At 48.4% G+C, this 19212-nt stretch overlaps 1 protein-coding gene and 1 long non-coding RNA gene across 4 annotated transcripts in view; both read right to left on the reverse strand.

Annotated features, from left to right (window-relative positions):
• Positions 1–16542, reverse strand: part of TNFAIP8L1 (TNF alpha induced protein 8 like 1) — a 150628-nt gene extending 134086 nt beyond the window's left edge. Inside the window, exons 1-3 of one of the 3 annotated variants that reach the window (XM_079961021.1) lie at positions 16334–16542; positions 12331–12405; positions 5945–7387 (exon numbers count right to left, since the gene is read on the reverse strand). In XM_079961021.1, the coding sequence (XP_079817147.1) occupies positions 6822–7382 (561 nt within the window). In that variant the 5' untranslated portion in view covers positions 7383–7387; positions 12331–12405; positions 16334–16542 and the 3' untranslated portion in view covers positions 5945–6821. Of the gene's footprint in view, positions 1–5944; positions 7388–12330; positions 12406–16333 lie in introns of those variants that run through there. The other 2 variants (XR_013834580.1, XM_079961020.1) reach the window with 2 other exon arrangements.
• LOC307207309 overlaps positions 1–19212 on the reverse strand; it is a 249617-nt gene that overhangs the window by 111920 nt on the left and 118485 nt on the right. The gene's annotated exons all lie outside the window — the stretch shown is intronic.

Here is a 19212-nt window from a genome sequence, read left to right on the forward strand (position 1 = left end):
CAGGGACATAAGCGTTTTCCGTGTGGAATCTGTTGGAAACGTCCCTCAAGTCCAGCCGAGGGCAGTACATTCAATCTTGCGAGAGTAAAAGCGTGTCTTATGTTTTAGAATTGCTAGGTGATACAGGGCACAAGACGTTGGACATAATATTATGATGGCTGACTGGGAACAGTTATGGACCACAGGTATGAAATTCACGGCATGTAATGCCTTAAGAGAGAATATAATGAAAATGATATATAGGTGGTACATGACACCAGTCAAGCTTGCAAAAATCTATCATTTGCCCGATAATAAATGTTGGAAATGTAAAGAGACCGAAGGTACATTCTTTCACCTTCGGTGGACGTGCCCAAAGATTAAGACCTTCTGGGAGATGATCTATAATGAAATGAAAAAGGTATTTAAATATACCTGTCTGAAGAAACCAGAGGCCTTTCTCCTGGGCATGGTCGGCCAATTGGTGCCAAAGAAGGACAGAACTTTCTTTATGTATGCTACAACAGCAGCAAGAATACTTATTGCAAAGTATTGGAAGACACAAGATTTACCCACCCGGGAAGAATGGCAGATGAAGGTGATGGACTACATGGAACTGGCGGAAATGACTGGCAGAATCCGAGACCAGGGAGAAGAGTCGGTGGAGGAAGATTAGAGGAAATTTAAATACTATTTACAGAAACACTGTAAAATTAATATTTGTTAGAAGGATGTTGGAATAATATATGATTTTAGTAGGAATGATATAAAGGATTTGGGAATAACTGACTGTTAATTGGTGAAAGGAGGAAAAGTAAAGTTACATTATATCAAGACAATTTACAGGACAAAAATTTTAAAAGAGGGAAAGGATTTGCTGAAATAGATAATAGACCTAGAATACAAAAAAGGGAGGTGTGAGGAGGTCAAGGAAATAAGCTAATGAAAGATTAGTAATGAGGAGATCCAATGTATTTTTCTTTGAATTTTTGTTTTTGTTTAATGGGTTTTATTTCTCTGGTTTTTTTTGTTTTTCTTTATATTGTGATGTGTTGTTTTGTTTTTGTTAAATGTGGTATGTTTACTTTTTCTTTCTGTAATTGTTAAAACTTTAATAAATATTATTAAAAAAAAAAAAAAAAATAGAATTGCTAGGTGATGCAGATGGGGTGCCAGAGAGTCGAAATGGGAAGGTGGAAAATAGTCATACCACGGGCAAAATTTCCTTATTATGACCAAGTTGTTCCGGTGCTCGATATCATTGAGGCGCTGACAAATTAGACTGCTTTACTAAAACCCAAAGTGAGTCGTTGTTGCGGTGATAAACCACAGGAGTGAAGTTTTTTATGGACAGTTTTAGTCCAGGCACTTCTGTGACAATCTTGCAGCGCTAGGGATATTAGACTGGGGGGATTTAAGTTTAGGTAAAGGTAAAGGTACCCCTGCCCGTACGGGCCAGTCTTGACAGACTCTGGGGTTGTGCGCCCATCTCACTTAAGAGGCCAGGGGCCAGCGCTGTCCGGAGACACTTCCGGGTCACGTGGCCAGCGTGACATCGCTGCTCTGGCGAGCCAGAGCCGCACACGGAAACGCCGTTTACCTTCCCGCTGGTAAGCGGTCCCTATTTATCTACTTGCACCCGGAGGTGCTTTCGAACTGCTAGGTTGGCAGGCGCTGGGACCGAGCAGCGGGAGCGCACCCCGCCACAGGGATTCGAACTGCCGACCTTTCGATCGGCAAGTCCTAGGCGCTGAGGCTTTAACCCACAGCGCCACCTCCGTCCCTAAGTTTAAGTTTAGGCGAAGCCAATAAGTGTTTTATGCCAGATCCATAATTCTACCGAGCGAAGATTAGCCTCTTGGACAGATAGAAAAATAGAATTGTAGAGTTGGCAGGGACCCTGGCGGTCGTCTAGTCCAACCCCTTGCAGTGCAGGAATATGCAACTCGAACCTGAAACCCTGGCGTTATCAGCAACCACACTCTTTAACCAGCGGAGTGTGCTTTGGTCTGACTGGGTAGCGAATCTTCCTGTGTTTCGCCGCGAGCAGCCGTCCTTCCTCCGAGGACCGCTTTCCTTGGCAGGTAATTAACGAGGCTCTCAGCAGGTTGCTGACTAATGAGTGCAAAGGGGTTGCCGCTACATCTCTGGCCTCCTTCCCTGGCAGCATCAATCACCTGTCGTTCTGCGGCGCTTCTGTGCAGCTGCCGACGTTCCAGCTGCTCAGCGTTCGCCGGCAGCTGGTGGGGTGTGGAAGGAAGATGCTCCAAGATTTTGGGAGACGAGCAATCTCTGAATTGACTTGCTTCGTTTTTAGAAGGGAGACCTTCTGGGATTAAAGGGTTGGCTTTAGTAAAGGAATATCATCCCAATAGGGCCGGCTCACCCATGAGGCAAGGGGAGGCGACCGCCTCAGGTGGCAAGGTTCACAGAGGCAGCAGATCCCAATGTAAATCTTTATTCATTAATATTACTACAGTGGTAAAAAGGTAAAGGGACCCCTGACCATTAGGTCCAGTCGTGGCTGCTCATCTCGCTTTATTGGCCGAGGGAGCCGGCGTACAGACTCCGGGTCATGTGGCCAGCATGACTAAGCCGCTTCTGGCGAACCAGAGCAGTGCACGGAAACGCTGTTTATCTTCCCACCGGAGTGGTACCTATTTATCTACTTGCACTTTGACGTGCTTTCGAACTGCTAGGTTGGCAGGAGCAGGGACCGAGCAACGGGAGCTCACCCCGTCGCGGGGATTCGAACCGCCGACCTTCTGAGTGGCAAGTCCTAGGCTCTGTGGTTTAACCCACAGCGCCACCCACGTCAACTTCCTTACAGTGGTACCTTGGGTTAAGTACTTAATTCATTCTGGAGGTCCATTCTTAACCCGAAACTGTTCTTGACCTGAAGCACCACTTTCGCTAATGGGGCCTCCTGCTGCCACCGTGCGATTTCTGTTCTCATCCTGAAGCAAAGTTCTTAACCGGAGGTAATATTTCTGGGTTAGCGGAGTCTGTAACCTGAAGTGTCTGTGACCTGAAGCGTATGTAACCCGAGGTACCACTGAATTGTTGTTGTTGTTGTTATTATTATTATTACTATTACTATTAATTTGGTTTTTCAAATTACAGTTTTACAATCACATATGGTGCTGGAGGAGACTCTTGAGAGTCCCATGGACTGCAAGAAGATCAAACCTCTCCATTCTGAAGGAAATCAGCCCTGAGTGCTCACTGGAAGGACAGATCCTGAAGCTGAGGCTCCAAGAGTTTGGCCACCTCATGAGAAGAGAAGACTCCCTGGAAAAGACCCTGGTGTTGGGAAAGATTGAGGGTCCACCTTGTGGGGGGCTGGACTATATTTTGAAAAATATAATAATGAACGAATTCCTATGCCCCACAAATAACCCAGAGATGCATTTTAAATAGAAGCACACATTCTACTCATGTAAAAACACCCTGATTCCCGGACCATCCGCGGGCCGGATTTAGAAGGCAATTGGGCCGGATCCGGCCCCTGGGCCTTAGTTTGCCCACCCATATGCTTCACTGAAGTATGAAATATACTCTAGAAGACGACTAAAACACCAAAAGACACACAGCGTAATGTGGAACTGTTTAATTTATTTCCCCTGGCGATTATGATCTTTAAGCTTAAAGGCTCAAAGAGTCTAAAGAGTAAAAAACAAAACAAAACAAAACAAAACAAAACAAAACAAAACAAAACAAAACAAAACAAAACAAAACAAAACTCAACAACACATGTAAAAAGAATAAACTTGAAGATGACCTCACAATCGTTCCAGATTATACCCCAAAATGAACTTAATTCACATTCTGTTCACCAAAAATTCTGGGAACTGCTTCTAGGTGTAGCTCAGAGATTTCTGAACTAAGTCACTGAATATTGCCAAACCAAACTAATACAGTGCTAGGCAGTGGCGTAGCGTGGGTTGTCAGCACCCGGGACAAGGCAAGTAATTTGCGCCCCCTAACCCGCACGCCTGGCACCCCCCTCCACAGTGGGTGGCGACCCGGCAGCTCGGATTGGATTCGCACAGCAGTGAGAGAGAGTGAGTGAGCCAGGTAGGGGCAGAGAGCTGCGAGTGCGAACGCGCCCCCCCCAGATGTTGCGCCTGGTGCGGCCGGCCCCCCCTGCACCCCCCACACTACGCCACTGGTGCTAGGTGCAGTATACTTTCTCTCTGAATGCAATGCTGTGACCTTCAGACGCCTTTAAAAATGGTCGGCCAAATTCATGGAGAAGGAATGAGGACCGAGGAAAAGGATTGTGAACTGGCCAAAGGTACAGTGGTACTTTGCTTCGCAGCTGTTTTGGATTACAACCACGTCAGACCCGGAAGTGCGTGTCACTTTTTTTGGATTACAACCCATTTTTTGGGGGGGGGGGCATTGGTGAAAGCACGCCTTGGGTTACAACCTGTTTTGGTTTATAACCGGACCTCCGGAACGGATTATAATAATAATAATTTATTATTTATATCCCACCCATCTGGCTGGGTCCCCCCAGCCACTCTGGGCGGCTTCCAACAAAACACTAAAATACAATAACCTATTAAACATTAAAAGCTTCCCTAAACAGGGCTGCTTTTAGATGTCTTCTAAAAGTTTGGTAGTTATTTTTCTCTTTGACATCTGGTGGGAGGGCGTTCCATAGGGCGGGTGCCACTACCGAGAAGGCCCTCTGCCTGGTTCCCTGTAACTTGGCTTCTCGCAGGGAGGTAATAGCCAGAAAGCCCTCGGAGCTGGACCTCAGTGTCCGGGCAGAACGATGGGGACAGAGATACTCCTTCAGGTATACTGGACCGAGGCCGTTTAGGGCTTTCAAGGTCAGCACCAACACTTTGAATTGTGCTTGGAAACGTACTGGGAGCAAGTGTAGGTCTTTCAAGATCGGTGTTATATTGTCTCGGCGGCGCTCCCAGTCACCAGTCTAGCTGCCGCATTCTGGATTAATTGTAGTTTCCGGGTCACCTTCAAAGGTAGCCCCACATAGAGCGCATTGCAGTAGTCCAGTAGTCTGGCGAGACAGTCTGCAGGCAGGTAGGGTCTCAGCCTGCGTACCAGATGGAGCTGATAAACAGCTGGATTATGGTTGTAAACTGTATCTGAGTAAGTGCTGCTAAGCTGCAGGACAGAATAAATCTTTCCTTCCACCCTGCAGTGTTTAGGAAGAGGAAGGGGTTGGTTGTTTTTGTGTGTGTGTGACAACCTCTTAGCCCAAATTGCCACGAGGGCTTCACCAAAGAACCTGCCTGTCCGCTGTTGTAATCAGAATGCTAGGCTAGGGAGTCTTTCAGCCTGATGACCCTGCAAAGCAAACCTTATGCTTTGGAGAAGGCCGGATTCAGACCCACCTTCCATCTGGTGGTAAGGGAAGGTCTTTGCAAAACCATTTCATTTCCCGGGAATGAGGTGTGTGATGTAATCAATTGGAGCAGTCAAATACAACATTCCTTGTTTCCCTAGAGTGGGCACAAGCAGCGGCGTAGCGTGGGTTGTCAGCACCCGGGGCAAGGCAAGTAATTTGCGCCCCCTAACCCGGGGCAAGGCAAGTAATTTGCGCCCCTAACCCCATACCTGCCGCCGCTGCCAGCTTCTTCTTGCTGCTGCCTGGGCTGGTCGGGTGTGGTTGTCTCCTGCGCTCAGCGCTGCGCTGGGCGGCCGCTGCACTGTCCCTCCCCCAGATAGTCCCTCCCTCGCTCTCTCTCCGCTCCGCACCGCAACGCACGCCTGGCACCCTCCCCCTCCACAGTGGGCGGCGACCCGGCAGCTCGGATCGGATTCGCACAGCCAGCACTGCAGTGAGAGAGAGATAGAGGGCCAGGTAGGGGCAGAGAGCTGCGAGTGCGAGCGCCCCCCCAAATGTTGCGCCCGGTGCGGCTGGCCCCCCCTGCACCCCCCACGCTACGCCACTGGGCACAAGCAGGGTACTCCAGTCAGTATAGCTTCCTGTTCTGCTGGTCTGGAGCATCCCAGGCTGACTCCATAAAAGAACCAAGTCACGGAGCCATTTCTTCTCTTGATGCTGTTCTCTTAATGTATTTTGCTGTCTGCTGGCTCTCAGCCAGCAGCACATGAGCTAAATCCCTATAAGGGATGAACTCACACTGTGTTCTGTAACTACAAGCTAAAGCCTGCCTTTCAGGGATCAAACTGAACTGAATGTGAGTAAACTTCTTGTTACTTTTAAGGAAAGACTCTTCTGCCTTTATTCTTTTTAAGAGGGATAAAAGGGGACACCAGGAATAATCAATTTGGGCAAGCCAGATTGGATTACAGTGGTACCTCAGGTTAAGTACTTAATTCATTCCGGAGGTCCGTACTTAACCTGAAACTGCTCTTAACCTGAAGCACCACTTTAGCTAATGGGGCCTCCTGCTGCTGCTGCACGATTTCTGTTCTCATCCTGAAGCAAAGTTCTTAACCCGAAGCACTATTTCTGGGTTAGCGGAGTCTGTAACCTGAAGCATATGTAACCTGAGGTACCACTGTACTTAACTAAAGAGATTCAAAACTGAGGAGAATCTGCTCTGCTGCATGACTCGCTAACGCGAGTGAAGGAAGGACGATACTTAATCAATATATCCTCTCCTACTATCCTTAACTTTCCCACATGAAGGAGTGGAGGAGGACAGACCATTTGAACCAGGAACAACACCCTCCCCGCAAGCCCCTAAGCATTACCAAGCTGAACCCCGAAAGACCACAAGTTGCTTCGTGCCATACAGCATGGAGAAGTCCAAGTGGAGGCCACCAAAATCAACAACCATCTCCTGATGTTCCCTTGCCAACACAGAAAGCTTTTGGAAAGCTGGTGGGCTGGGCTCTCAGATGTTCCCTTCATCAAGCATTTGATTGAGCCCTTCACAGATCCTCTGCAGGTGTGTGCGGTAAGGCTCGGAAGACCCGTAGAGGGCCGAGAGGAACTCATAGTCTGCAAAGTGGTTGAAGACATGGTTGATGCGCGAGTGGGACTTGGCTGTCAGGTGGGTGTTGACCGCCTGGTGGAGCAGCTCGGAGCACTCCTTGAGCATGTTGGATAGAACCCGCCGGTCAAAGGTGAAGTCTATCTGGTAGAAGCTGATGGCGGTCATGGCCAAAGCGTGCAACTTCTTCCGGAAGCGATCCATGAGGGCCAGCTCGTCCGCGTTGAACTGTCCGTTGCGGTAGAGGACACCCAGCTTCATGACCACCTTGATCAGGTTCTTGATGATCTTCTGGGCTTCCTTGCGGTTCCTTGTGTACTCCTTGGTAACCCGGTACAGTTCGTCCAGGATGTCGCTACTGGTGTCGTCAATGAAGATGCTGGCCATGTTTTTGGACGCCATCTTGCTCAGAAGCTTCTTCTGAGCTTGCAGAGCCAGGTTCTTGGTGCTGAAAGTGTCCATCTTTTCTGGAAAAGGCGAGAGCACACAGACATAATAGTAATATAATAATAATAATAATAATAAAATAATAATAATAGTAATTTATTATTTAAAGGGACGCGGGTTGCGCTGTGGGTTAAACCACAGAGCCGAGGACTTGCTGATCAGAAGGTCAGCGGTTCGACTCCCCGCAATGATGGGGTGAGCTCCTGTTGCTCGGTCCCTGCTCCTGCCAACCTAGCAGTTCAAAAGCACGTCAAAATGCAAGTAGATAAATAGGTACCGCTCCGGCAGGAAGGTAAACGGCGTTTCCGTGCGCTGCTCTGGTTCGCCAGAAGTGGCTTAGTCCTGCTGGCCACATGACCCGGAAGCTCCCTCGGCCAATAAAGCGAGATGAGCGCCGCAACCCCAGAGTCGCCCGCATACCTCTCTTTCTGTAGTCAGCAACTAATATGTTGAAATAGCAACAACTACAACTTGCAGGGGGCTGGACAAGACGACTCTCAGGGCGCCTTCCAACTTGACAATTGTATGATTCTAGCTTCCTTTTGGAAGCATCACTCGGCCAACATCTCTGTTTGGGGCTCAATTATCGGAACGATAGCTGGCTGCTGTCGCTTGCAACCAGAGACCCTGCTCTACATAGCCCTCTCTCTTGCCAAGGGGATAAATCTTTCATACAGCTGTACAAAGAGGACCTGAATAATTTACGGAGCAGCTTGTGGAAGAGAGATGCAGGGAAGGAGGGACAGGAGCAGACCAGAAAGATAAAAAAGGAGGCCTCAATTGTTTTCTGCGGTGACCGCCTCCATCCATACTGTTGCCAAACCTAGATGTGTGTGGTTTGTCCCGAGGAACGAGGGCTGGCTCAGCTTTGAATGAACGAGTTTGCTGAATTCGTTGAAAGATCTCCGGACCTCCACTTGAAAGCAGCCCCAGCGGAACTGAACATGAATTAAGTTTGTTTTGGGGGTAGGACTAGAGCTCTGTATGCATAATAATAATAATAATAATAATAATAATAATAATAATTTATTATTTATACCCTGATCATGTGGCTGGGCTTCTCCAGCCACCTTGGGCGGCTTCCAATCAAATATTAAAATACAGTAATATAGCAAACATTAAAAGCTTCCCTAAATAGGGCTGCCTTCAGATGTCTTCTAAAAGTTTGGTAGTTGTTGTTCTCTTTGACATCTGGTGGGAGGGTGTTCCACAGGGCGGGCGCCACCACCAAGAAGGCCCTCTCCCTGGTTCCCGGTAACTTGGCTTCCCGCAGGGAGGGAACCGCCAGAAGGCCCTCGGGGCTGGACCTCAGTGTCCGGGCAGAATGATGGGGGTGGAGACGCTCCTTCAGATATACTGGACCGAGGCCATTCAGGGCTTTAAAGGTCAGCACCAACACTTTGAATTGTGCTTGCAAACGTACTGGGAGCCAGTGTAGGTCTTTCAAGACTGGCATTATGTGGTCTCGGCGGCTGCTCCCAGTCCCCAGTCTAGCTGCCGCATTCTGGATTAGTTTCCAGGTCACCTTCAAAGGTAGCCCCACGTAGAGCACTGTATCCGGTACAGTGGACGCTCGGGTTGCGAATGTGATCCGTGCGGGAGGCACGTTTGCAACCTGCAGCGCCGTGATTTAGTGCTTCTGTGCATGCACGAAACCCGGAAGTAACCCGTTCCGGTACTTCTGGGTTCGGCGCAGTGCGCAACCCAAAATCACACAACCTGAAGTGTCTAACCTGAGGTATGACTGTATTGAAGACCCAATTTGATGGGTCACCTTTTCAGTTGAGGTGAGTCTGCTCTACAGACTGTGTTGCAAAGGAACAGCTGGAAGTTGTCACCAGTCAGCTAATCAGCGCCGACTTCAAACTCTGCTCTCTGCAGGGATCAGCTGTGCTACGGAATCTTGTAATGTAGCTGATCCCAGCAGGCTTGAAGTCAGAGATGATCCCTGATGGGCGGGCGGAAGAAGAAGAAGAGTTTGGATTTGATATCCCGCCTTTCACTCCCTTTAAGGAGTCTCAAAGCAGCTAACATTCTCCTTTCCCTTCCTCCCCCACAACAAACACTCTGTGAGGTGACTGGGGCTGAGAGACTTCAGAGAAGTGTGACTGGCCCAAGGTCACCCAGCAGCTGCATGTGGAGGAGCGGGGAAGCGAACCCGGTTCACCAGATTACGAGTCCACCGCTCTTAACCACTACACCACACTGCCTTCAGATTCTGCTTTGGCTACTGGGATCGGCTGTGCTGCTCCCTGTAGAAATTCTACATGACAGCCGAGGGCTTTGAGTCAGCACCAATCAGCTGATAGTCACTGAATTTGATTGTGTTGTTTGCTGGGATCAGCTGTGCTTATAGAATTCCCCATGGAGAACTCTGTAGCACTCAGCAGATTTTGGCTGAACATTAGGAAATGCTCTTCCGTTGACAAGAGCAGTTGGCTCCTCACCTCTCTCGCCCTGACCTAGCCACTGTGATCCACGCGACGGTCACCTCCAGACTTGATTATTGTGGGGCTGCCCTTGAGACTGACCCAGAAACTCCAGCGGGTGCAGAATGCCGTGGCGAGACTCCTTACAGGGTCCTCACAACGGGATCACATTCACCCAGTGCTATACCAGCTGCACTGGCTCCCGGTGGAGTATAGGATCAGGTTTAAGGTGCTGGTTTTAACCTTCAAAGCCCTATACGGCCTAGGACCCTCGGACCTACGGGACCGCCTCTCCTGGCAAGTCCCACGGAGGACCTTACGGTCTTCAAATAAAAACATCTTGGAGGTCCCAGGCCACAGGGAGCTTAGGCTGGCCTCAACCGGAGCCAGGGCTTTTTCGGCTGTGGTCCCGATGTGGTGGAAGGCTCTGTCACAAGAGACCAGGGCCCTGCGGGACTTGAGACCTTTCCGCAGGGCCTGCAAGATGGAGCTGTTCTGCCAGGCCTTTGGCCAAGGCAGTCTGACCCCCTCCTTCTGTAATCTTCACAGAACTCTAATCCGATGGTTGCCGTTAATTTGATTCTGATTTGATTCTGGAATGTATTTTAATTAACTGCGTGGTTTTATGTACACTGTGCTGTTTTTACCTGTTGTTAGCCGCTCTGAGCCTGGCTTTGGCCGGGGAGGGTGGGATACAAATAAAAAATTATTATTATTATTATTATTATTATTATTAGCTGTTCAACAATGGAACGGGCTTCCTTGGGAGGTGATAGGCGCCCTCTGGGACAGCTACCTGTCAGGGATGTTGTGGTTGCACTGGAAGCCCTGCAGCCAGCAGGGGGTTGGACTAGCAGATCTCTCAAGCACCATACACCTCTATGATTGCAATGGGAACAAGCCCTTCTGCGAGTGTGCAGTTGGCAAAGTTGAGCTTTCTGGATAACCCGGCTAAGATTGCAAGTGCAGGCTGACAATTGAAGGAGGAAGCCGTTCCAATGGAAGGCCAACCTGCCGTGCTCTGGAGCTGCATAAATATTCCCGCTAACGAGCCAATTAGTTACACCAAGCGAGGGAAATATTAGGCGCCATAACAGATTGGGCCATAAATCACGTCGGCAAAGCAGAGCCCCGTGGCAGCTTTCCTGAGCCCTGGTGTTTGTTTTCCAATCTGGTTTGGCGATCTGAGTTGGGATTTGAACTCCGAATCCTCACCCTGAGTACCCTTCTGCTCCCAAACCTGAGTGATATGGCAGTTAATAAATTAAACGCACACTTTCTTGCACCCGGGAGCCACGATTTGGAAGGTCTCTTTGCAATGGGAGGGCCAGGAAGGCGAGTCAAAGGTGAACGCCTCACAAGTTTGTATGACCGTCCGCTGAAGCTTAACCCCTGAACCTCTTTTCCTGCGCAGCGAGAAAACAGGTGACGCAATTAAACGGGGATTTCTTCTGAACACAGGATATATCGGCAGGAAGCTGCAGCATATGCGCTGACTGGAATTGAAGCAGCACGACTGCTCCAAATCTCTTGCAGGAGCAAGCAGCGCTGAAATTGGGAACATTGAAAAAATCTGGTAACCTTACATAAGGACGCTGAACCTGAAGCATTGAAACTGTTAAGCTTCTTGCAACTGGGCGCTGCACATTGTTTAAGTATCCTAGAATCACAGAACTGTAGAGTTGGAAGAAACCTCAAAGAGTCATCTAGTCGAGCCCCCTTGGAAGGCAGGAATCACAACTGAAGCATCCATGACAGATGGCCATCCAACGTCTGCTTAAAAACCTCCAGCGGATGAGAGTCCCCCATCTCTCCTCTGTTGAAGTGCTCTTACTGTCAGAAAGTTCTTCCTGATGTTGAGTCGGAATCTCCTTTCTTGTAACTAGAAGCCATGGGTTCGAGTCCTAACCTCCAGAGCAGGAGTGCAAGTAATCTTGCTATATTTATAGTATTGAAATGTGGCTTTTTGTATGTTATTCTTTCTGCTTTGCTGCTTAAAAACAAGGCAAACCTTAAAAAATGTAGCATAAACACCACAACTGGGAAACACTGGCCTGCGAGTGCTCCAGTTGGAGAACAGCCTTTACCAAAGGTGTCATGGTTTTGAAAACACTCAAACTCAGGACGAAAGGGAGAAACATGCTGAGAGGAAGGCACGCTTGGCAAACCATAACCGTGATCAACTCCCGCCAGGAAACCTCTGTCCCCACTGTGGAAGGATGTGTGGATCCAGAATTGGCCTCCACAGTCACTTATGGACTCATTGTTAAAACTGTGTTTATGGTAAGGTTACCAGACGTCCCCGTTCCCTGGGGATAGTCCCTAGATTTACAAATCAGTCCCCATACAAAATCCATTGAAGCTGAAAAGTGTCCCCAGATTCATTGAAAAAAACCTGGTAACCTTAGATAATCTTACTCGGCTACGAGGGATGGCCAAAGAAGAAGAAGATTGACATGTGGCCTTTTGTATGTTATTCTTTCTGTTTTGCTGTTATCAGAGCTATTTTTCTAGAAAAAGAGGTGCCAAAACACACTGTGAATGCCTCTCTCTTTCTCAGAACGGCGCCCACCTGAGAGGGTCCAGAACTGAGTTCCGGTGAGATCTGGCTGGGGAAAAAGAAAAGCCCAGGCTGTTATTGTGAAATGTTTACTTTGCTATTGTTCTGCTACGTTATTATGACCTCACCTGGAGTACTGTGTCCAGTTCTGGGCACCACAGTTCAAGAAGGACACTGACAAACTGGAACGTGTCTAGAGCAGGGCAACCAAAATGGTCAAAGGCCTGGAAACGATGCCTTATGAGGAACGGCTAAGGGAGCTGGGCATGTTTAGCCTGGAGAAGAGGAGGTTAAGGGGTGATATGATAGCCATGTTCAAATATATAAAAGGATGTCACATAGAGGAGGGAGAAAGGTTGTTTTCTGCTGCTCCAGAGAAGTGGACCCAGAGCAATGGCTCCAAACTACAAGAAAGAAGATTCCACCTAAACATTAGGAAGAACTTCCTGACAGTAAGAGCTGTTTGACAGTGGAATTTGCTGCCAAGGAGTGTGGTGGAGTCTCCTTCTTTGGAGGTCTTTAAGCAGAGGCTTGACAACCATATGTCAGGAGTGCTCTGATGGTGTTTCCTGCTTGGCAGGGGGTTGGACTCGATGGCCCTTGTGGTCTCTTCCCACTCTATGATTCTATGATTCTATGATATTTTGGGGGTAGCATTTGATGGAAGTGCATCTCTGTCCCTTTGTTGTAAGCCGCTCTGAGCATGGTTTTGTGTGTCAAAAGGCTGCATACAAATACCATAAGATGCACCAAACCACAAGACGCACCTAGTTTTTGGAGGAGGAAAACAAGAAAAAATAAATTCTGAATCTCAGAAGCCAGAACAGCAAGAGGGATTGCTGCGCAGTGAAAGCAGCAATCCCTCTTGCTGTTCTGGCTTCTGGGATAGCTGCGCAGCCTGCATTCGCTCCATAAGATGCACATACACATTTCCCCTTACTTTTTAGGAGGGAAAAAGTGAGTCTTATAGAGCAAGAAATACGGTAAAATGAATGAATGAATGGAACTGGGACTTGATTCAGAGCAAACACACCTTAGTGTTGTGTTGTGTGGCTGCAGCCAGCCTTTCTCCTGAGTAAGCCATGCATAGGCTTGTGCCAACTGAAGCCTCTCCACCCAACGGAATTTAGGGACAAGCTTCAGGAAAGGACAACCTGAGGCGATTATTTGCTCAGAAGAGGAATCGGCACTTGGTTGCTAAACAGCGAGTCATCCTTTTGGGTTACCTTAACTTGAGGCTATCTTAAGGAAATCAGCCCTGAGTGCTCACTGGAAGGGCAGATCCTGAAGCTGAGGCTCCAATACTTTGGCCACCTCATGAGAAGAGAAAACTCCCTGAAAAAGACCCTGATGTTGGGAAAGATGGAGGGCACAAGGAGAAGGGGCTGACAGAGATTAGATTAGATTAGATTAGATTAGATTAGATAAATTTATTGTCATTGTCCGTATATACACAGTATACACAACAACGAAAATCAAACACCCAAGACCGGATTCACATACACATTTGCATGTATCTCCAACACTCTCATCCTATTCAGACATAATCTATTAAAACATACATAATCCAGAATATAACACAACCTATTAGAAACATAGCATAACCTAAAACCTATCTCATTCCTTACTACTCACTGCTTGCTATTTCTTACAACTGGCCCTGAGATCATTGTTTAGTGCAATCAGAGCTCTTGGATAGAAACTATTCAGAAGGCGTGTGGTTCGTGTTTTCATTGTCCTATATCTTCTGCCCGAAGGCAACAGTTCAAAGAGGTTGTGAGCAGGATGGGTGGGATCTCTCAGGATATTGAGTTTGACCAAACTGCGGGAGGCTGTGGAAGACAGGAGGGCCTGGTGTGCTCTGGTCCAGGGGGTCACGAAGAGTCGGACATGACTAAACGACTAAGCAACAACAACAACAAACTTGCTGCTGGGAGGATTAAAACGCCGAACAAATATCCAGATGCAAAATGGTGTTTACTTTTGATTTTGATGATTAGGATCGTAATTATGATCTCAGCCCTGGGCGCTCCTTTGCGGGTGAAAACAAGCTGGCGAAAGCAGAACCTACAAAATCCTTAGCAACCGCCGTTAAACTCAGGGCCGCAACAGCGTGCCGAGTTTTAAATCGTGTGATTTTCTAAATTCTAACCGAGGAGGGTAATTCTGTCTGCTCCATGCTGTTCTCAACATTTAAATTTTGTGTACAAATTGCAGTAGCTGGTGTTTCAATTGGGTCTGGCGATTTTTACGCAAGCAGTTGCATTTATTTACATGTTTGTATTCTGCACTCAAATTACAAGCGGCCACATGACCCCATCCAAATCTGTGAGAGCTTAATATCTTTTTAAAAAACCAGGTGTTCGTGTATTTTGAATGTTCTTCTCCTTTTCTGCCTCCCACATGCATCCTTCCTATTGTTTGCAGCAAATACGTAACTCTGGAGCAGAAAACTCATGTCCTTGCATTGTTTCTTATTTAAACCCCCCCCAACCAGGTAGTAAAAACACTTTGTACGTGCTCAGAGGTGCTCCCATTTGCTCCTGGCCACCTCGATGGAAACCTGCCAGTCCGCTTCAAGCGCCAGAATCCGACCCGAATGATCTTATTCTTCCTTCCCAGCCCCAGCAGAACCACTAAAGTGTTTCTGGGGATAGCAGCTAAGTCGGGAGAGCAGGTAACTCCTAATCTCAAGGGTCGTGGGTTCGAGCCCTGCGTTGGGCAAAGCAGATTCCTGGGTTGGGCTAGATGACCCGTGAGGTCCCTTCCCACTTTAAAATTTGATGATTCTTTGAAATGCCAAGTTATTGTTTGCAGTATGCCTGGAGACAGCGGGGTAAGACCTCGTAGCCATAGCAGGGGTTAGATGGCTGTCTGTCATGGATGCTTTAGTGGAGATTTTAGTGGCGCTGTGGGTTAAACCACAGAGCCTAGGACTTGCCGATCGGAAGGTCAGCGGTTCGAATCCCTGCGACGGGGTGAGCTCCCAAGTGCAAGTAGATAACTAGGTACCGCTCCGGCGGGAGGGTAAACGGCATTTCCGTGCGCTGCTCTGGTTCGCCAGAAGCGGCTTACTCCTGCTGGCCACATGACCTGGAAGCTGTACGCCGGCTCCCTTGGTCAGTAAAGCGAGATGAGCGCTGTAACCCCAGCAGTGGCGTAGCGTGGGTTGTCAGCACCCGGGGCAAGGCAAGTAATTTGCGCCCCCTAACCCGTGGATTTTAGTAGGGGCAGAGAGCTGCTAGTGCGAGCGCGCGCCCCCAGATGTTGCGCCTGGTGCGGCCGCTCCCCTGCACCCCCACGCTACGCCACTGAACCCCAGAGTCGTCCGCGACTGGACCTAACGGTCAGGGGCCCCTTTACCTTTACCTTACCTGGATTACAGCGGGTTGGGCTGGATGACCCTCGGGGTCCCTTCCAGCTCTAAAATTCTATTATCTTTTCTACTCTTTCCCTTTTGTTCTTCTCCTCTTTCTTTCCCCCCTTCCTTCTCTCTTTCTTCTCCCTCCCTCCTTCCTTTCTTCTTTCCTCCCTTCTCTCTTCCTCCTTCCTTCCTTCTCCCTCCTTCCCTTCCAAAATAAACTATCTTACAGAAAGCAAAGCCATGACCATCAGCAAACCACCCAAAAACCACCGCACAGCCACATTTTCCCCTGCTCACAGCCTCCCCGTCTTGGCATCTAGACAAGAAGGAAGTGCGCCTTAGCCCAGCCACTCCAAGTCTGTCCAGTCGCCAGCCCTTCGGGTTTCGTGGGAACCCGGCTGCCCCGGGGCAGTGGCGTAGCGTGGGGGGTGCAGGGGGGGGGGGGCCCGGCCGCACCGGGGGCAACATCTGGGGGTTAGGGTTAGGGGGCGCAAATCCACGGGTTAGGGGGCGCAAATCCATGGGTTAGGGGGCGCAAATTACTTGCCTTGCCCCGGGTGCTGACAACCCACGCTACGCCACTGCCCCGGGGCGCTCTCCTGCTACCTCTTACCTGGTCTGATCCTTCCACATGAGCCGCAGACCCCCTCCGGGTCTTCTCCTCCAAACGGGTCCCCCTAAGCAAGACCCTCGTCTGCAAATCCGCCTCTTCTTAACCTCAAAGATCCGCTTGAGGAAAAGGCGGATTCTTTGGGGTTTGCTTGTTTGTTTTTTTTAAAAAAGGATGTTGCAGATATCCTTAATTGAAAGACAATGTCTCAACTTGGCTAGCCGCGATCTCTCTCTCTCTCTCTCCCCGCATCCGGAGTCCAAGGTTGAAACTCGATGCTTTTTTGCAACACAGAGGCAAGTTTCAAATTCAAAGAGGGCTGGAGGTGGCGGGGAGGGGGGGTGGGTGACAGGCCAGGCAGCCAACCAACCATTGCGCAGGGCTACCTACGAAGCAGCCAATGGGGAGGCCAGGAGAAAGAGGAGGGCGCAAAGTAGAGGGATGGGGGCGAGGGAGGAAAAGGGGGCGAGGAAAGCGCATTCCTTGATCAGCCCCTGCGCAGCCTTTGAGAAGCGGGAGGGATGTGGGTCTAAGTAAGGAGACCCCCCCCATCTCTTTTTTTATATATATATAAATATTTATTGAGATTTTTTTTAAATACAAAATGCAAAAATGATAAACAATATAACATGAATCATAACACATTTTTCAAAACTTCTTTGGACTCCCTCACGTCTCCCACTCCCACTTACATCATTATGACCTTTTTCCAGCAATTTATCATCTTGTTTACATTCTTAAATCTCGTTCAATTAATTTAATCTAATAATTCTCCAAAAATTTTATATTTTCCTCAATCTCACTTATCGTCAAATTCAAATCTAATTCAATGGTAGGCAGTTATTTATGATCTAGCATCCTTCTTAGCCTTCTACCAAATTACAATACTTTTGTAAATAAATCTTGAATTTCTTCCAGTCTTCTTCAACCCTCTCTTCTCCCAGGTCTCGAATTCTACCAGTCATCTCGGCCAGTTGCATATAGTCCATCAGCTGCATCTGCCACTCTTCCAGTGTGGGTAGATCTTGAGTTTTCCAACTCTTAGCGATAAGTATCCTTGCTGCCGTTGTTGCATACATAAAAAATGTTCGGTCCTTCTTTAACACCTTCTGGCCGACAATGCCCAGAAGGAAGGCCTCTGGTTTCTTAGTGAAGGTATACTTAAATACCTTTTTCAACTCATTATATATCATTTCCCAGAAGGCCTTCACTCTAGGGCAAGTCCACCAGAGGTGAAAGAATGTTCCTTCATGTTCTTTACATTTCCAACATCCCCCCCCCCCCAATCTCAAAGCAGACAAGGCACAATGCCAGAAGTCCTTCTTGAGCTACCTGGGGCGGGTAGTGGGGTGCGCGCACCCTTCATTTCCATTCCTCTTCCCCGCACTTTCTCTGGGTGCAAAACTGGCTCGCAGAACGCAGCGTGGGAGGTGAACCTTCCAGGTTCTGCAGAGGGATCCCAGGACATGTCCGCTTGCCATATGTCCTCTTTTCCCAGGACATGTCCTCTTTCTCATGAGTCGCCAAAGCGATCCATAGTCAAAGGTTGTTGTTGTTTAGTCGCATAGCTGTCAACTTTCCCCTTTTCTTGCGAGGAATCCTATTCGAAATAAGGGATTTTCCCTTTAAAAAAGGGAAACGTCGACAGCTATGTTTAGTCGTGTCCGACTCTTCGTGACCCCCTGGACCAGAGCATGCCAGGCACTCCTGTCTTCCACTGCCTCCCATGGATTGGTCAAACTCATGTTCATAGCTTCGAGAACAGTGTCCCACCATCTCGTCCTCTGTCGTCCCCTTCTCCTTGTGCCCTTCATCTTTCCCAACATCAGGGTCTTTTCCAGGGAGTCTTCTCTTCTCATGAGGTGGCCAAAGTCTTGGAGCCTCAGCTTCAGGATCTGTCCTTCCAGTGAGCACTCAGGGCTGATTTCCTTAAGAATGGATCGGTTTGATCTTCTTGCAGTCCATGGGACTCTCAAGAGTCTCCTCCAGCACCAGAATTCAAAAGCATCCATTCTTCAGCGATCAGCCTTCTTTATGGTCCAGCTCTCACTTCCATACATCACTACTGGGAAAACAATAGCTTTTACTATACAGACCTTTGTTGGCAAGGTGATGTCTCTACTTTTTAAGATGCTGTCTAGGTTAAAAGTAGATGATGGCAAATGCATCCTCTTTTTTATTATTTATTTATTTATTTATTACTCTTCACAATACAGTGGTACCTCAGGTTAAGTACTTAATTCGTTCCGGAGGTCCGTACTTAACCTGAAACTGTTCTTAACCTGAAGCACCACTTTAGCTAATGGGGCCTCCCGCTGCCACTGTGCCGCCAGAGCACGATTTCTGTTCTTAACCTGAAGCACTATTTTTGGGTTAGCAGAGTCTGTAACCTGAAGCGCATGTAACCTGAAGCATATGTAACCCAAGGTACCACTGTATTGGAAATCCTAGCTGGGACTTTTTGGGGCTTTCCCAGAAGGGTGTATGTGGCTGCATGTTCTTGACAAAATTGTCATACGTTTGTGGGGGCTTTCTTCTGCTCTCTCTCTTTTTTTAAAAAAATCAGTTTTAGGTCGGCAGAACTGCAACTGACAAAGGGCACCGCAACACATCGGCTGCCACAACCTCCTCCAAGAATAAAAGCTTCATTTGAATGATTGAATTGCATTATAAATTGGTGTTGTTATAATGAGGCTATTAGGTCCAGTCGTGGCCGACTCTGGGGTTGCGGCGCTCATCTCGCTTTACTGGCCGAGGGAGCCGGCGTACAGCTTCTGGGTCATGTGGCCAACAGGACTAAGCCGCTTCTGGTGAACCAGAGCAGTGCACGGAAACGCCGTTTCCCTTCCCTATTTATCTACTTGCACCGGTGTGCTTTTGAA

This window comes from Podarcis cretensis (assembly GCF_951804945.1).
Source record: "Podarcis cretensis genome assembly, chromosome: 18".
NCBI lineage: Eukaryota > Metazoa > Chordata > Lepidosauria > Squamata > Lacertidae > Podarcis > Podarcis cretensis.